This window comes from Vipera ursinii (genome assembly GCF_947247035.1).
Source record: "Vipera ursinii genome assembly, chromosome: 2".
Lineage (NCBI taxonomy): Eukaryota > Metazoa > Chordata > Lepidosauria > Squamata > Viperidae > Vipera > Vipera ursinii.
Window position 1 is genome coordinate 137,008,015 of NC_139513.1, and position 14,534 is coordinate 137,022,548.

At 40.3% G+C, this 14,534-nt stretch overlaps 1 protein-coding gene across 8 annotated transcripts in view; it reads right to left on the reverse strand.

Moving 5' to 3' along the window:
- The window catches only part of SMARCC2 (SWI/SNF related BAF chromatin remodeling complex subunit C2), a 31,703-nt gene extending 19,288 nt beyond the window's left edge, over nt 1-12,415 (reverse strand). For 7 of the 8 annotated variants that reach the window (XM_083357092.1, XM_083357089.1, XM_083357090.1 and 4 more), the window contains exons 1-10: nt 12,232-12,415; nt 8,946-9,065; nt 7,620-7,705; nt 4,582-4,663; nt 4,403-4,495; nt 3,300-3,369; nt 1,563-1,632; nt 1,216-1,291; nt 908-1,039; nt 327-442 (exon numbers count right to left, since the gene is read on the reverse strand). In XM_083357092.1, the coding sequence (XP_083213218.1) occupies nt 327-442; nt 908-1,039; nt 1,216-1,291; nt 1,563-1,632; nt 3,300-3,369; nt 4,403-4,495; nt 4,582-4,663; nt 7,620-7,705; nt 8,946-9,065; nt 12,232-12,342 (956 nt within the window). In that variant the 5' untranslated portion in view covers nt 12,343-12,415. The remainder of the gene's footprint in view (nt 1-326; nt 443-907; nt 1,040-1,215; nt 1,292-1,562; nt 1,633-3,299; nt 3,370-4,402; nt 4,496-4,581; nt 4,664-7,619; nt 7,706-8,945; nt 9,066-12,231) is intronic. The other variant, XM_083357088.1, reaches the window with a different exon arrangement.
- Nucleotides 12,416-14,534: the final 2,119 nt, after the last annotated feature.

Below are 14,534 nucleotides of genomic sequence, written 5' to 3' on the forward strand. Positions count from 1 at the left end.
GATTCTGCTGCAGCTTTCAAGTAAGGAAAGCTGAGTTGAAAATGTCTTAGGAATGATTTCATGAAGTGAATCCACAGAGTAGAATTGGCAATATTGTTGCAAACTACTCCTGGAGTTGTCTGTTCAAGGGAAGGACTTCAAATAGAGAGGGTACTCCATTCTTGGTTAATCCAAGACAGCCTCTTGTAACATGTTTGCTTTCAGGAATAGGACAGGAGGGCAGGCTGATTTTTTTAAGGAATAAGGCACTTTAAGAAATGCGATAGAAACTGAGTAGAGTTGCTTCATACCCAGATACTAAAAAAAAAATATTTCTTTCTCCTCACCCTTTCTTGGCATTTTTTTTCTTTGCTTCTGGAGTAGGTGAAGGAGAAGGGGAACGTTTCCGTTTTTTATAATTTCCCCCCTTCTTATCCCTTCGATCCGAATCAGGACTGTTAACCTGGAGAGAGAGAAGTCAACGCAATTTGCCAGCGGCCTTGAATTGCCTCCTTAAACCACATTAAGAATCTCTGTGCTCATCACTGAACTTTTTTTTTTAGGTATACAAAGGAAAATTAATAGAATCTCTTAAGAGCTGGGGCCTAACTAATTCCTGTGATCAAATTCTGAACACATTAATTTAGAAATACAAGCACCCTGCTGAATTTGACTAGTCTACGTAATTCATCACTTACTGTAAAAATTCCTACAGCCAGTTGGAACCGACAAGACTGTTCTTGACAATCTACTAGAATTGGTCTGTATTCCAGCTGAAGGTTTCAATATACCTTTGGCATGGTAATCCTTGCCTCTTTTCCATTCCAGAAATGGGAAAACTAATATTTTGGCCGACTTTGTCCTTTCCTGTTTTGAAACATTCAGCCCAAAAGGACTAAACGCTTTAATAAAAAAAAAAATACCGTACCTCGTCAGTGAGAGTCTTGGCGGAGATTTTCTTCCTCCTGGAGACAGGGCTCTTCTCATCATTTACCTCATAGTCTTCTTCATTCATCCACTCATTAAAAGTGTCCGTGTCTAGGATCCACTTCGCATGAACCTGAGAGTGAGAAGACAAGATCATCACCGGATGCCTTGAGCTGAAAAAAAAGGTAAGAAGCTACTCCCCACTTCTGAATTAAAACACAGGAACTTGTTCATTTTAGAAGCATCCTAAAGTTCTTCTGGGACAATGCCACAATGGTCCAACCCCCAAAGTCTGTCCTGTCACATTACCTTACGGGGTTTCTCTGGTGTGGGAGCGTCCTCCACAGGGGCTTCAATTTCACTGGCTGGAATCCAAGTGTCATAGCTGTAAAAGAAAGCCCATCGTGAATAAAGGATCGGTTCTAAAAACCTCACTGCGTACCACGATCACATCAGTTAAGTCACGTATTTTCCTACACTGCCTCACGATAACAGCGCGGGCAAAATTAAAGACTCAGCTGCAATCAATCTTTAATTAGTTATTTTACATTTACAGGTAGTGGCTACGAATGAAGACAAGGATGTAATCTAAAAACTATCCAAATGCATTTTTCCCCATCAACTAAGATAGTTAGTTATAGAGGACTGAGGCAAACCTGTCAGGATAGTAGCCCCAGTGAAGAAGAACTTGTTTGTCTCTCTTCATAATTGGACGGACCCATTCTTCTAAAAAACAAAACAGTAGAGTGATTATTACCCAATAAAATGACACGTTATTTCACATGTATCAAATGTATCATTAAGTTGCTCTGAAGTTCTCATAAGAGTAATAGGGCAAATTCTTCAAAACAGGAATGAAGAACTATACCCATACAAACGCGATCATGCATAGACATTATCTTCAGATTCATGTGTTTATGTGTATGCGTGTGTGTAATATTCTAATGAATATTAAAATAAGTAAAAATAAAATAAAGTTACCATTCAGTGAAACGTTCCTTTAATTACCTGGAAACACCATTTTTCTACAAATGCCCACTTAATAGACAAAAGGCAAGAGGTCAGTTCAACTCTATTCATTGCCAGGCTTCTATGAGAACATCTTTACATAATATAAGACAACCTATTTTCATAAAAAATTAAGGAATGGTTTTTAAGCGTCAAGAACTGTATTTCACAATCTTCCCTCCATACAGAAGACTGATCTTTATAATTATGCTGTTGCCCCCTATGCGCTCTCTGTGTGAAATGCTATTATTTGGTGGTTTAAATCACTTTTCAAAATAAAATCACAGATGTATTCTGCCTACCACCATAGTATTTACATGAAACAGGTATAGACAGGAGAGGACATGAACAATAACTGAACAAAGGAAAATATATAAATAAAAGCTAAAAGTAAATTCAAGATATAAACCAGCAGGAAAAAAAATACAGTGTCCTTAAATTGGAGATGACTATTAAGAGGCTGAGCTAGACAGCAACAATAAAAACAAAATACTATTGAGAATTGTATATTGTGGGATATGGAAAGAAATTTTTTTAATGCATCTTAGACATTAAAGATATTGTAAGAATCAAGAGTTAAGAGCTTAAATGTTAATTTTAAAAGTATGGTAGTTTTTCTACAATTTAAGCTCCCCATCTTTATGGACAGGTATATCAGGGTCACTGTTGTTTTAAAATGGGATTTCTTTCATTGTAATTGTACTTATTCTATTTACCCATAAAGCCACTGGAAATAAAATCCTTGAAAACATTTTTAAACGTACAGTAAAATCTCAATTTAACAGATCACTTAATGGTGTCCATTAAACCCACAAGTACATAATCTACCTCAATTTATGTCATTTGCATAATTACATGACTTGTATAAATGGCATCACTTGCTAGTAAAGGTAAAGGTAAAGGTTCCCCCGCACACGCGTGCTAGTCGTTTCCAACTCTAGGGGCCGGTGCTCAACTCCATTTCAAAGCCGAAGAGCCAACGCTTGTCCGAGGACGTCTCCGTGGTCATGTGGCCGGCATGACTAGACGCCAAAGGCGCACGGAACGCTGGTTACCTTCCCACCAGTGGTCCCTATTTTTCTACTTGCATTTTTACGTGCTTTCAAACTGCTAGGTTGGCAGAAGATCACTTGCTATAAGACCTCAATTTAAATCTTGATACATCAAATGAAGGGGAAATCTGAATAAATAAATAGTCTACTGTATCCAAAGTCTGTTAAACTGAGGGTTTACTGTAGTGTTACATTCTGTACTACTTAAACAAAGCATAGTTGTATGTAAACAACCACTGTTCATAAACTATGTACAACCAATAACCACTGAGAAAGATATTTTAAACTCAAAACTCTGTATTAGCTCTGATCAAAATCAGAGTGAAATCTTACCTTCTTCCAAGCTACCAGGAACAGGGAAGGCAATATGGGAGGCACTGCTCTTATCTTCAGTTATGGTTCCCTAAAATAAATAAAATAATAATAAAATAATAAAACAAAATAAAATAAAATAAAATAAAATAATAAAATAATAAAATAAAATAATAAAATAAAATAAAATAAATAAAAATAAAATAAAATAAAATAAAGTAAGTCATGGGAATATCAAAATGTAAATCATACAGGGGCCACCTTCTGCTCAAAATGATTTCTCAATGCCTTCAATGTTCTTTTTGATCGTGGTGTTGAAGTATGGTTCACACAACCAAAACCTGACACCCCTGCTTTCCTTCATTTTAGATAAGCCACTAAATAAAACAATGTTAGAAAAGATTTAAAATCTTTAAAAAAAATTGTCATTTATCAGTATGACAGAAATCATGCTCTTCACCCCTTCAGGAGCCTAGCTCTGATTTAGCCTATGAGTCATGTATAGCATTAACACTACTTTATTGTTAACAGCTAATCAAGCACAATTCCATGGGGCTAGTCCTTACGGTCAAATACCTTTCCCAATCTTGAATGTTCAGTGATTGTGCCGCTGACTCCTCTGAGGACCATACTGATGCAATACAGTTCACAGTGCATGCTCCAGTGCTTTTCTGAGGTTGTTCAGCTACTGTTTTCAACAATTATTGAACTAACTGACTGCAGGTTTTTAAAAGAACCTGACCTCATTTCTAAGGTGTCATCCTATGTTGCTGCTAATTATTTACTGTTTTCTAGAACAATAATGTTGAAAAATTACATCTCTGAAACAAATAGTTGGTTCAGTTGCAGAAGGAAAAAATAATTAAGGGGTCCCATCAAAGATTCAGCAGCAAAACTATTGTACATCACTCTATTAAACAACATTATTTCTAAGTACAACTGGAAACACCATGTTCTCCCATGTTTGTAAACGACAGGAAACTGCTAGTATTTGGGGGCCTGAAACCCCACTATATATGCAAGATGCTCAGTTGGGCAAAGGTCGCAATATATAACGAGGAATGGGAGACGGTGAGGCCCAAGGTCTGCCATTCCTCACTGAGCTGTTCTGATATCTTGCCCACCTGATGTCGTTTGACAATGTCTTTCAGCTTGGCTTGCAATTTGGGGTCAATATCTGGATGCAGATAAATGTTAGGACGAGACAGACAATTGTTCTGAGAAAGAAGAAGAAGAAAATTAAGTGTTTTGGGCTCAGATTAAAAAAACTGAGGTTTTTTTTTAAAAAAACAGGCCTCTTTACCTGTACCAGAGATTTTTCAATCGTCATGAACATCTCCACATTTCGATCCATCCGCGAGGGATTCTGGAAATCAAAACGTCGCCTTTTTTGGGGGGAGGAAAAAAAACAGCCTTCAATAAAAAGCAGAGTTCATATTTTGTAAATAACCTATTTTACAACTAGGCAGGACAGAGGCATTTCATAAAGTCTGATGTCTGAGGCTGGATATCCCAGTAAGGCCACAGAGCAAACCTGCTATTATAGATCTTGATTCATCCTGGATTAAAAGACTGACTTCTACATGAAGACTGTTCTTTTTATTCCTGAAGCAAATGAAAGTGTGCATCAGGCAATTCCAGTATCATAAAATACTCTCCTAAACAAAGCAGCCATAGCATCTCCCTACCCATTACTACTACCTACGCCACAAGAACAGCCCTGTTCAAAAAAGATACATTTGCCAGGATAGAAATAGCATTGTACTGGGGAGTTCCAAGTTCAAGTCCAATATTTCAATGGATGCTTTTGAACAAATCACTTTTTTTCAGCCCAACCTCTCTTAATTTTATTTTTTTAATGTAATTGTTTCAATAGTCTTAATCATCGAAAGGTTCCCCATTCCTGATCTAAAGAATAAGATTCCTTCTATCCATGATATGGTGTTGCCCAAACATATAGACCTGGCTTCTATTACTGACAACTGGCTGGATTTTAGGCTTTACAGGACCTATGATGCTAAAGCTAGGGGAGAAGGAAGGTTGCTGTAATTTGTGAAACCCTTGTAATGATGGGAAGCACTACATCACAAGCTGAAGTACTGACTGCCTAGTTGTGGCACTCTACAACCTCCTGAACTTCATGTTGGGGTTGGGATTGAAGGAATTATCAAGGGCTTTGGTCCTAGGGGATTAAAATCTCCATGCCCTAAAGATGGTTTTAGTGTAACCCATGAATTCATAGCTTCCACAGGATTGTCTCAGGGAATTGTCTCTCTGACATACACGGGGAAGTACACGATGGAAGCAAACACCTGATTTGGCCTTTACTTTGGAGCAGGGAATGAAATAATGGGATCACTTCAAAGACAGGATCTGGAAATCTGGTGTACAACTTTTCTTTGCTAAATGGGGAGAATATACCACGCTTGGTCCTATTAGATCTCCTGTTCACCTGCAGTGCCTCTAACCTTAATATTTTTATGGTTCACCTGCAAGGTGGAGAGTTGGATACACTCCTTTGTGCTGGTTCCACTCTTACCTCAGTGGGCAGTTCTAATCAGTGGTCATGATTGGGAGGATTGGAACTCCCATCCCTGGGTACTCCAGCATGGAGTACCTCAAAGTTTAGTGATTCCATCCATTTTATTTAACATGTACATGAAACTACTGGAGGAGATCATTCGGCAGTTCAGGGTGAGTGTCATCAATGTGCAAATAACATAGTTATGAATTGCTACTTTGGGCCAAGCCAAAGATGGCCCAAAAGCACTATATCGTTGCCCAGAGGATCTAGATGGAGCAAAAAAAGCCCAAATTAAATCTAGCCAATTTTGTCAACAAATATCTGAGCAACTTAGTAATACTGGCTACTATAGCCATTCTAGATGGAGTCATACTCTCACTGCAGGGGTTAATTTATGACCTGGATATTCTCCTGGAGCCTGCTTAAACTGCAGATAGAAATTGTGACTCCAGTTAATGCACCAATTGCCACCTCTCTTGGCCCAAGATGCTGTTGTAACGTTCCCTGGTCATCACTCAATTGAATTACTGTAACATGCTCTATGTGGGGTTGCTTCCAAAAGTGACCTCAAAGCTACAGATCGTAGAAACGTAAGCAGCTAAACTCCTGACAGAACAACCCTGCCAGGCTGGTATAATTCTTATCCTGAGGTCATTGCACTGATTGACAGTTGGTTTCCAATCCCGCTTCAAGATAGTGGTCATTGCTTTCAGTGCAGCACTGGCATGCATCAAACACCACTCTGTAAACATTGGATCTGCCCGTTTGATATAGTCATTAAGACAAGGCCTATTACAGGTTCCCTTCCTCACAAAATTCATAGGGTATAGACGAGGCAGAGAGAGTAAAGAAGACTTTGGCAGACAGAAGGAAGATCCATTAATAAGGTAAAAGGAGATAAACGTTATTTAATGCCGCTTGGGGGGGGCGAAAGCCCTAATAAGCAGGCATAGAATGAAGGCTACTGCTAAGCACATTGATTTGTGCTTCTTAGATTGTAAGCCGCCCTGAGTCTTCGGAGAAGGCCGGGATATAAATGGGATTTTTTTAAAAAAGGAGGGAAGATTATGAAGGTATCTCAGCCTCCCCCAGCCGCCAAACTTACATGAAGACAAAAGAGGAAGGATGGGAAGCTCATTCAGATTTGCAAGGTTCTGTTACTATAGGCAATCTTAAGAAAAGTATTTTAGGCCTACAGGCTGTCTATTTCTTGGTGTGGTCTACTTTGTATGGCTTTTATCAGGTGACAAGCTTTCTGTGTGGCAGTTACTACTTTGTGGAATACTCTCCTCCCAGTGGTATGGATAGCCCCATCCCTTCTAACATTTTGTAAACAGTCCAAGGCAATCTTATTTCAGCATGGGTTCAACTCTGTTTATTTGTTGAATTCTATGGGTGTCCATGGCACTTATTGATGACCTTTTCTAAAAAAATGTTATTTTAATTTTGCATGCTGGGCTTTTATTAACTTTGACTTTATATTCTGCCCTACCAAAAGAATGGAGTGGGCTATAAATACTGTGAAATAAATAATAGAAAATATTTAAGAGAGGTCATTAGGAAGACAAAATACACGATTTCAGTTACAACCCAGTATGCCATTGTTCAATAACCTCAACTTCCAATAAAATGAAAGGGAAAAGGAATGTAAAGCAATAATGCAACACTCTTAACACAGGTACAATTTATTTCTTCTTAAACATTTAAACTTCCCAAATATATCAATAATTTCTTCTTGAAACAGGATTTTCTATCATAAAAACACAGATTGCTATTATTTCATAACACATAGTAAGAATAATAAATAGAAGGCTTACCATCCTTGGTCACTCTTGAATTTATAAGCTGCTGCAAGGATGTGACATAGGGCGCCACCAGCTTTGAAATCTAAGAAGCATTTAATCTATAATAGGCAGAGGAAGCAAAAAAAAAAGTTAATTCAACTTCATCTGCTCCAAAAATTTCTCTTTCATTCTCCTTTCCCTTCTCTCTTCAACATTTTCATTCTTTTCCTCCCTTTCTATTTCCTTTTGCTCTTCAAACAAATGGAACATTTATTTCCCAAAGATTAATTAACACAATAGAAAGGAAAATGTTCAGGGAGATCACATTAACGAGGAGTCTAGAATTAATTTTATTTTCTTAATTGTCAGGCAGATTCTTCTCTGATTCTGCCTAAAAAAATAAAGAAAGCAATTCCACTTTGCACAAACTTGCACATTGCAAGCTGAATTTGCATAATCTATCTTTCTTTCTTTCTTTCTTTCTTTCTTTTCTTTCTCTTTCTTTCTTTCTCTCTCTCTCTCTCTTTCTTTCTCTCTCTCTCTCTCTTTCTTTCTTTCTTTCTTTCTTTCTTCCTTTCTTTCTTTCTTTCTTTCTTTCTTTCTTTCTTTCTTTCTGCCATGCATAATCACTATGTGTTAGGAAGAAAAGAAGAGGAGGTTCAGCTCAGATACAAAAGTGACATCTGGTCAATGCTGTAAATGTTGCTCCTTGAAAAGTTAGTTTCCTATCGCATTTTCACAACAATCTAAAAATGAAACTGCAAAGATGTAAAGGAACTATGAAAGTACAGCAGAATTTTTTAGCATCAAAAATCTGTCAACCTTGATCAAAATATAAAACAGTTCTGTTCTGCACGTGAACACAATAATTAATAGTGCATATTTCTCTTAAGAGAAACATTACATGATTGCAAGCAACATGACTGCATTAGAAGATACGTATTATACTTGCCTTAGAATGATGCACTATGCTATTCCACAAAGAACCAGCATTAAAATACATGGTTTGTATCGGCAATCCCCATGATGCTACGAGCTGTTCCATAAATTATACCGACTATAACCCTAGAATTTTGGTCAGTGCCATTTCAAATTACAAGTAAAATTTTGGCTGGTGTTGTTTCCTTACATAAACCTCTCTATAGCATCAGATAAAAATGTTTGGTGTGCCCCCCCCACATACTTATTTCCTATCTACAGGAGGGTTTCTACATAAAGGTCTTATATTTTGAAGAGTCTGATGGATCACTCAAGTCTTACATTACTAGGCTATCCAAGGGATTACTGCTCTGCTGAGTATTATCTTCTAAAATTACTCAATATTGTTTTCTTAAAAATTAAGAAAACTTTGGCACTTACTGGCAACTTTGTGAGCGGTGCATTGCTGACATGCTTCCCAAATACTTCCTCTTGGAACTGCAGCAGCTGTACCACTAGGTTGGATAATGATTTATTGGTAGGGGGTTCTGCTTGAATGTACTGTGAGGGGGGGAAAAGGATTGAGACTTTAGGTAAATCCAAGCCAAGTCTTCCTAGTAGCTTCGCTTTTCAGTCACAACCAAGCGGTACCAAGAAAGCATCCACCTTCAATTTTGGTTTGAAACAACTAATAGGGAGTTAAGTCCCAATCTAAAATGAGATTACAACTTTTTTCTTTATCTTAAAAGAGAAAGGAAATAGAGAAAAGGAAACTCCGGATAATATAGGAAAACATTAAAACTAGATCCCATTTCACCTGCTAGGATTAAAAATTGGGAACAGTACTCCTTGAGACATCTAGTTCTACATACAAAGAACCAGAATTTTTCTTTTTAGAATTTGCAGTCATAGTTCATTTAGTATACTTTCTAAGAAATCTTAATGGGACCATTACAATGTTTAAAATTCTCAATAGAACTGTGGATATTGGTTACCAACATGAGTATTGCTAGCAAAAAAAGAAAAACATAGAATGAAGGCTACTGCTAAGCTTGTAAGCCGCCCTGAGTCTTCGGAGAAGGGCGGGATATAAATGTAATAAAAAGAAATAAATAAATAAAAAGAAACAAAAGAAAACCCCCTACCTTATTGATCACATTTTTTATTTAATTTAAACTGGCCAGAATTTTACAATGTGGATAGTGTATCGCCCAACTTTACTATAAACTAATTTTATATTAGATTATGTGGGATACAGCATTTTTTTTAAAGGCCATTATTTTGGCCTCAGATAATGCTACTGACATTGATGTAAACTAGTTCATGTTACTCAATGCTCATTTCATTTCTCAATAGATAAAACAGGATTTCTTTCACATATCAATTCTTAGAAATCTCTTCTAGACATGAAAAAACTGAATCCAGTATCATATAAAAGTATATACATGGTCTCCTTTTGCGGTTCTTCATATATCCTCAATTACATATTAATTGTATATTCTCCAGAGATTGGGGGACTCTGATGCAAAATCTGGGAGTCACAGGAAAAGAAGTTTTTCTCTTCTGGTTTGTTAGTGGGAACACCTTCTCCTGATGTTAGAATACCAATAGATTAGGACTGATTAGCACAGTTTGGAGACATTGCAAATGCTAATAAATTGCCTATTACATTTCTCCTGCTTCAAATTCTGCTTCTTAGTGGCTTGTCTATTATCCTACTGTTTTTTAAGGAAGTATGTTAGTTAGGGAAAATGAGATGCATGAGGAATTTACTTTTCCTCTTCAAACAAAAAGGACATAGTTTTAATTTGGGAGATGGGAAAGAAAACAGTTGTTGAATATAAATAGACCAAAACTAATTCTGTATATATTTATGTAGAATTTCATCCATGTTCAAATATATTTATTCTGTTCAAGTGTACATTGGACTATAAACGTTTTAAAAAGTGTATTTTAAGGAAACATAAGTTTTTAACATTGCTTACGGCAATTATATTGCACTGTTATATAATAGTGCGCTATTGCATTATTCTTAACAAAGATCAAGGATCTACAACTTTCCTTCATAAATAGAAGATGGATATGCATGAATGTCACTTAGCTGTTGATTTGGCCAGAAACGGGAATGTGTGTATACATTGACAAGGAAAATGCCTAAATAGAATTTACTTAGCAAAAATATTAGCATCCTATTGTTGGACTGCCTGTTACTAATTTTTAGTAATAATAGTTTAGGATACAAATGGGAAAGGAAATGGGCAAGAGATTTTTAATTTAATTTTATTTTATTTTATTAGATTTATAATAGAGATATGAACTTCTAGGAAAATGGTGAGCTGTCAGGACACAAGCAGTCACTCTAAAAAGTGTTGCCTGAGGATTCAGCTACTCTCCTCCTCTTGAAGGTAAAAAAAAGCCTGAGAACCAAGGTTCTGTGCTGCCTGCAGAAAGGCTGTAGTCCCCAAACAGAAGAGCCATGAGGATACAGAATATCCTATCTAACTTAATACCATGACTCAGAGTCACCCCTTCTATACTGTTTATGGACATAAATGTTTGGATGTGCGTGTGTACATGTGTGTGTGTGTGTATGTCTATAAAATAAATACCATGGATTCTAATAGTAGTGTTTTGGCTTTTAGCTCCTTTCACCTGACTAGAGACTGAAAAGAAAATGTGAAAGAAGCAACTAGCTGAACATGCAAATAGCACGAAAGAACAAAAGCAATAATTCTGATTATTCTTCCTGACCAGAATTCTCTTGCAAGAATGGGGCCCAGATGTAACACTGTAAGCAAGGCAATGCCAAATTTGGCGAGCAAGAATCCATTAAAGAAATAAACAAAAGCAAAGCTAAATATTTGAAGGAGATGAAGGGAAAAATAAGAACAAGCGCAGCCCATCCGTCTCCAAAAGAAAGATGCTCCGCAACCTGTAAGCTTTTGCAGGCCAAAAGGCCACACTTGTTATAATTAGGAAAGAAACGGTTGAAGTCAATTGATGGGTTGCTTATAAGAAGCTGAAGTGTCAAGGAAGGAAAAGTTTCAACGGAAAGGAAGGGTTAGCATCCAGAGGACAATAGGGCAGCAGGTGGAACCAGCCAGATGCTAAAAGGTCAAAGAGGGAGTCTCATTCAATTCAACCAGTCTGGAACTGAAACCACCCGTCACAATTGCAAAGAAGGGAGGATCTGCTATTCCATCGGGACCAGAGTTGATTCAATCGATCGATGAATTTCTTATTTTGGCTGAGGAAAGCGGGGACGAGCAGCCAGCCAGGTGGAGTGAAAAGGGGAATTTTGGAAGAAGAGGGGCCGCGGTTTTAAAGGACCCTCGGGGAATTGGGGTGGGGTCAACCGAAATCCCACCACCTATCTATACCTCTACGGGGAGGGAAAGCTCGCCTCTCTTCAGGTCATGCATTCCTCCTTCCCAATTTGGCAATGCCATCACCACCCACCCCGCCTCCTCTCCTCTCCCCTCCCCGAAGGGACCCATCTTGCTGGGGAGAAAAGGAAAAAAAAAAAGAAGGAAAGGAGAGGCGGTGGGCATCTCGGCCTGGGAGCAGAAGGATGGCGAGCACCGGGGTGGCTCCTGCGACGGGAGGGGGGAAGAAGCGGAATGGGAGGAAGAGAAGCGCCCTTTCCCTCCCCCGGGAGCTTCCAGAAGGTGTCGCCTAAACGGCGGGGGAGGAGCACCGGCAGGCCCAGGCCTGGCCAGGCCGGTACCTTCTTGTAGTTCTTGCCCAGCCAGACCCGCGTGCTGTCGAACTGACTAACGGTGTCCGAGGCCTCGTAGTACTTGACGTTGGGGCCGCCGTCCTTCTTCCGCACCGCCATTTTCCCAGCGCCGCCGGCCTGGGCCGCGCCGCTCTCTCGCTGCGCGCCGCCACCGCGGTCGCCAGCGCCTCGCTGCGCCCTCTGCCGGCCGCGCGGCTGCTCTGCCTCCCGATTCCCGAAAGCAGCGGCCCCTGCCGGCGAAAAGGAGGAGAAAGCCTGACCGCTGAGGGTAGCCCGGGTCGAGCTGGCCTCCTGCTGTCCCGAGGTGGTCTTACACCAGGGGGTCTTCAAACTTGGCCCTTTTATGACTTGTGGACTTCAACTCCCAGAATTCCTCAGCCAGCTTTGCTGGCTGAGGAATTCTGGGAGTTGAAGTCCACAAGTCATAAAAGGGCCAAGTTTGAAGACCCCTTGTCTTACACGGAGCGGAAAGCGGGAAACGCCTTCGCTGAAAGAACAGCCTTCCAGCCCATAGCTAAAGAATAAAAAGAACGCGTTTGTTCTGTGGGCTTTTCATTCTACAGCGGTATCTGTGCAGGCAGGGGGCTAAATCATGACGGTTTATTTAAACTTTCATCGGTGGCACCTATATTTCTACCATCCTTGCTTCCTTCCCGAGGCTCCGCTGTGGAGCGGGAGGAAACACACCCCAAACTGTGGCTACCTCGTTTGGAAGGGTCAGCCGGCGAATTTCTCTTTCTAGCTCAAGAAAGAAATACCGATGAAGGAAATGGCTGACGAGGAGGAAGATGATCGTCCAAGCGTTTAGGTTATCTTAAAAGAGCTGGATTGGAAATCGCCCGGGACGTGATAACCCCCCAGGAAAACCTGCCGCCCGTCTCGGCTGCGATTCCAAAAGATCTCCTTCGGCGCGACGCGATCGAGTTGTGTAAATCGCTTGTGGCAAGTCGGCTTCTTGAGAATTGGCGCCCAGATCTGTTTGTTTTCACGAGCCTTCCCCTTCCTTTTCGCATTGGAAGCCTGCGGGCAGGGATGGTCTGGTTTTGTGTGGAAAACATCAGATTTTTTTTTACAGAAATGAGGACCCAGATTGTTGGGGGCAATTAAGCTGACTTTGTAATAATGCCGCTTGGGGTGTGTGTGAAAGCCCTAATAAGCAGGCATATACATAGAATGAAGGCTATTGCTAACTTGTAAGCCGCCCTGAGTCTTCGGAGAAGGGCGGGATATAAATGGAATTAAAATAAAATAAAATAAAAAATAAATGTTTTAGCACCAAACGAACACGTCCCCCCTATATTGCTTATCTGCATCTCTTTCGGCTCAACTGCAAGAATCCGGGATTTCCCTTGACCTGGTAAGAAGGAATGGGAAATCTTTTAGGGGACGTCCTAAAGATGTGACAACCTCAGTGTCGGGTCATTTCCTTTAAACGCTGTAGCACGATTTAGAAAGGCACTCTGTACATGCGCAGGAGCAATTCTTGAGTACTAATACACGCTTCCTAGAGTTCAACCAAGTCTTCTGCAAAGAGGAGACCAAAACAGGTTAGCTTGAGGAAGGGGGGGAATAAGACGGAGGTGGAAAAGTTAGAAGGACAAATTGGAAACGGGGGTGAAGTTCAAAAATGGAGTCCGTATTGCGACTACGCCAGGCAGGCAGAGAAGCCATGCAGGCGAGAAGTACATGAGCGCCAAGGCGTCGAGAAAAGAGCATCGTTGCTTTCTTTTAGCTGAGCGCTGAGTTGGGCCGGCGGGAAAGCTTTTCGCCTTCTCCCCTTTCCCGAAAAGAGGGTTTCCACCGCGGCGTCCTCTTCTTTCTTTCCCGCTTTCCAGAAAGGAACCAAGAGAAAAATAATAATAATAATCCAGCATCTCGATGGATCTGTCTAGCTAAAGCTCCACGCAGCCCTGGCCTGAGAGTCACGGTGGCCGAGTGGTTAAGGCGTTGGACTCGAAATCCAATGGGGTTTCCCCGCACAGGTTCGAATCCTGTTCGTGACGACGATCTCGTTTTGATGGCGAGCGATCCCACCAGCTTTTGATGATCGCCGACTGGAAAAGGGAGCCCGCTGGAAAGCAATGGGGAAAAAGAAAAAGAAAAAGAAAAAAAAACCACACGTGGTGGGACGGAGAGAGAACGACTCGCTCCGGCCTTCAAGCCAGTCCGTGTGAAGGAAGCTCGATTGGGCGGCCTCCCGTTGAAGAAACAAAGGACATGCGCTGGCGGAGCTCGCTAGCTTGTGAATCACGCGCTTCGTAGACCAAGATCGTGTCACTTCAGGCAGGGCG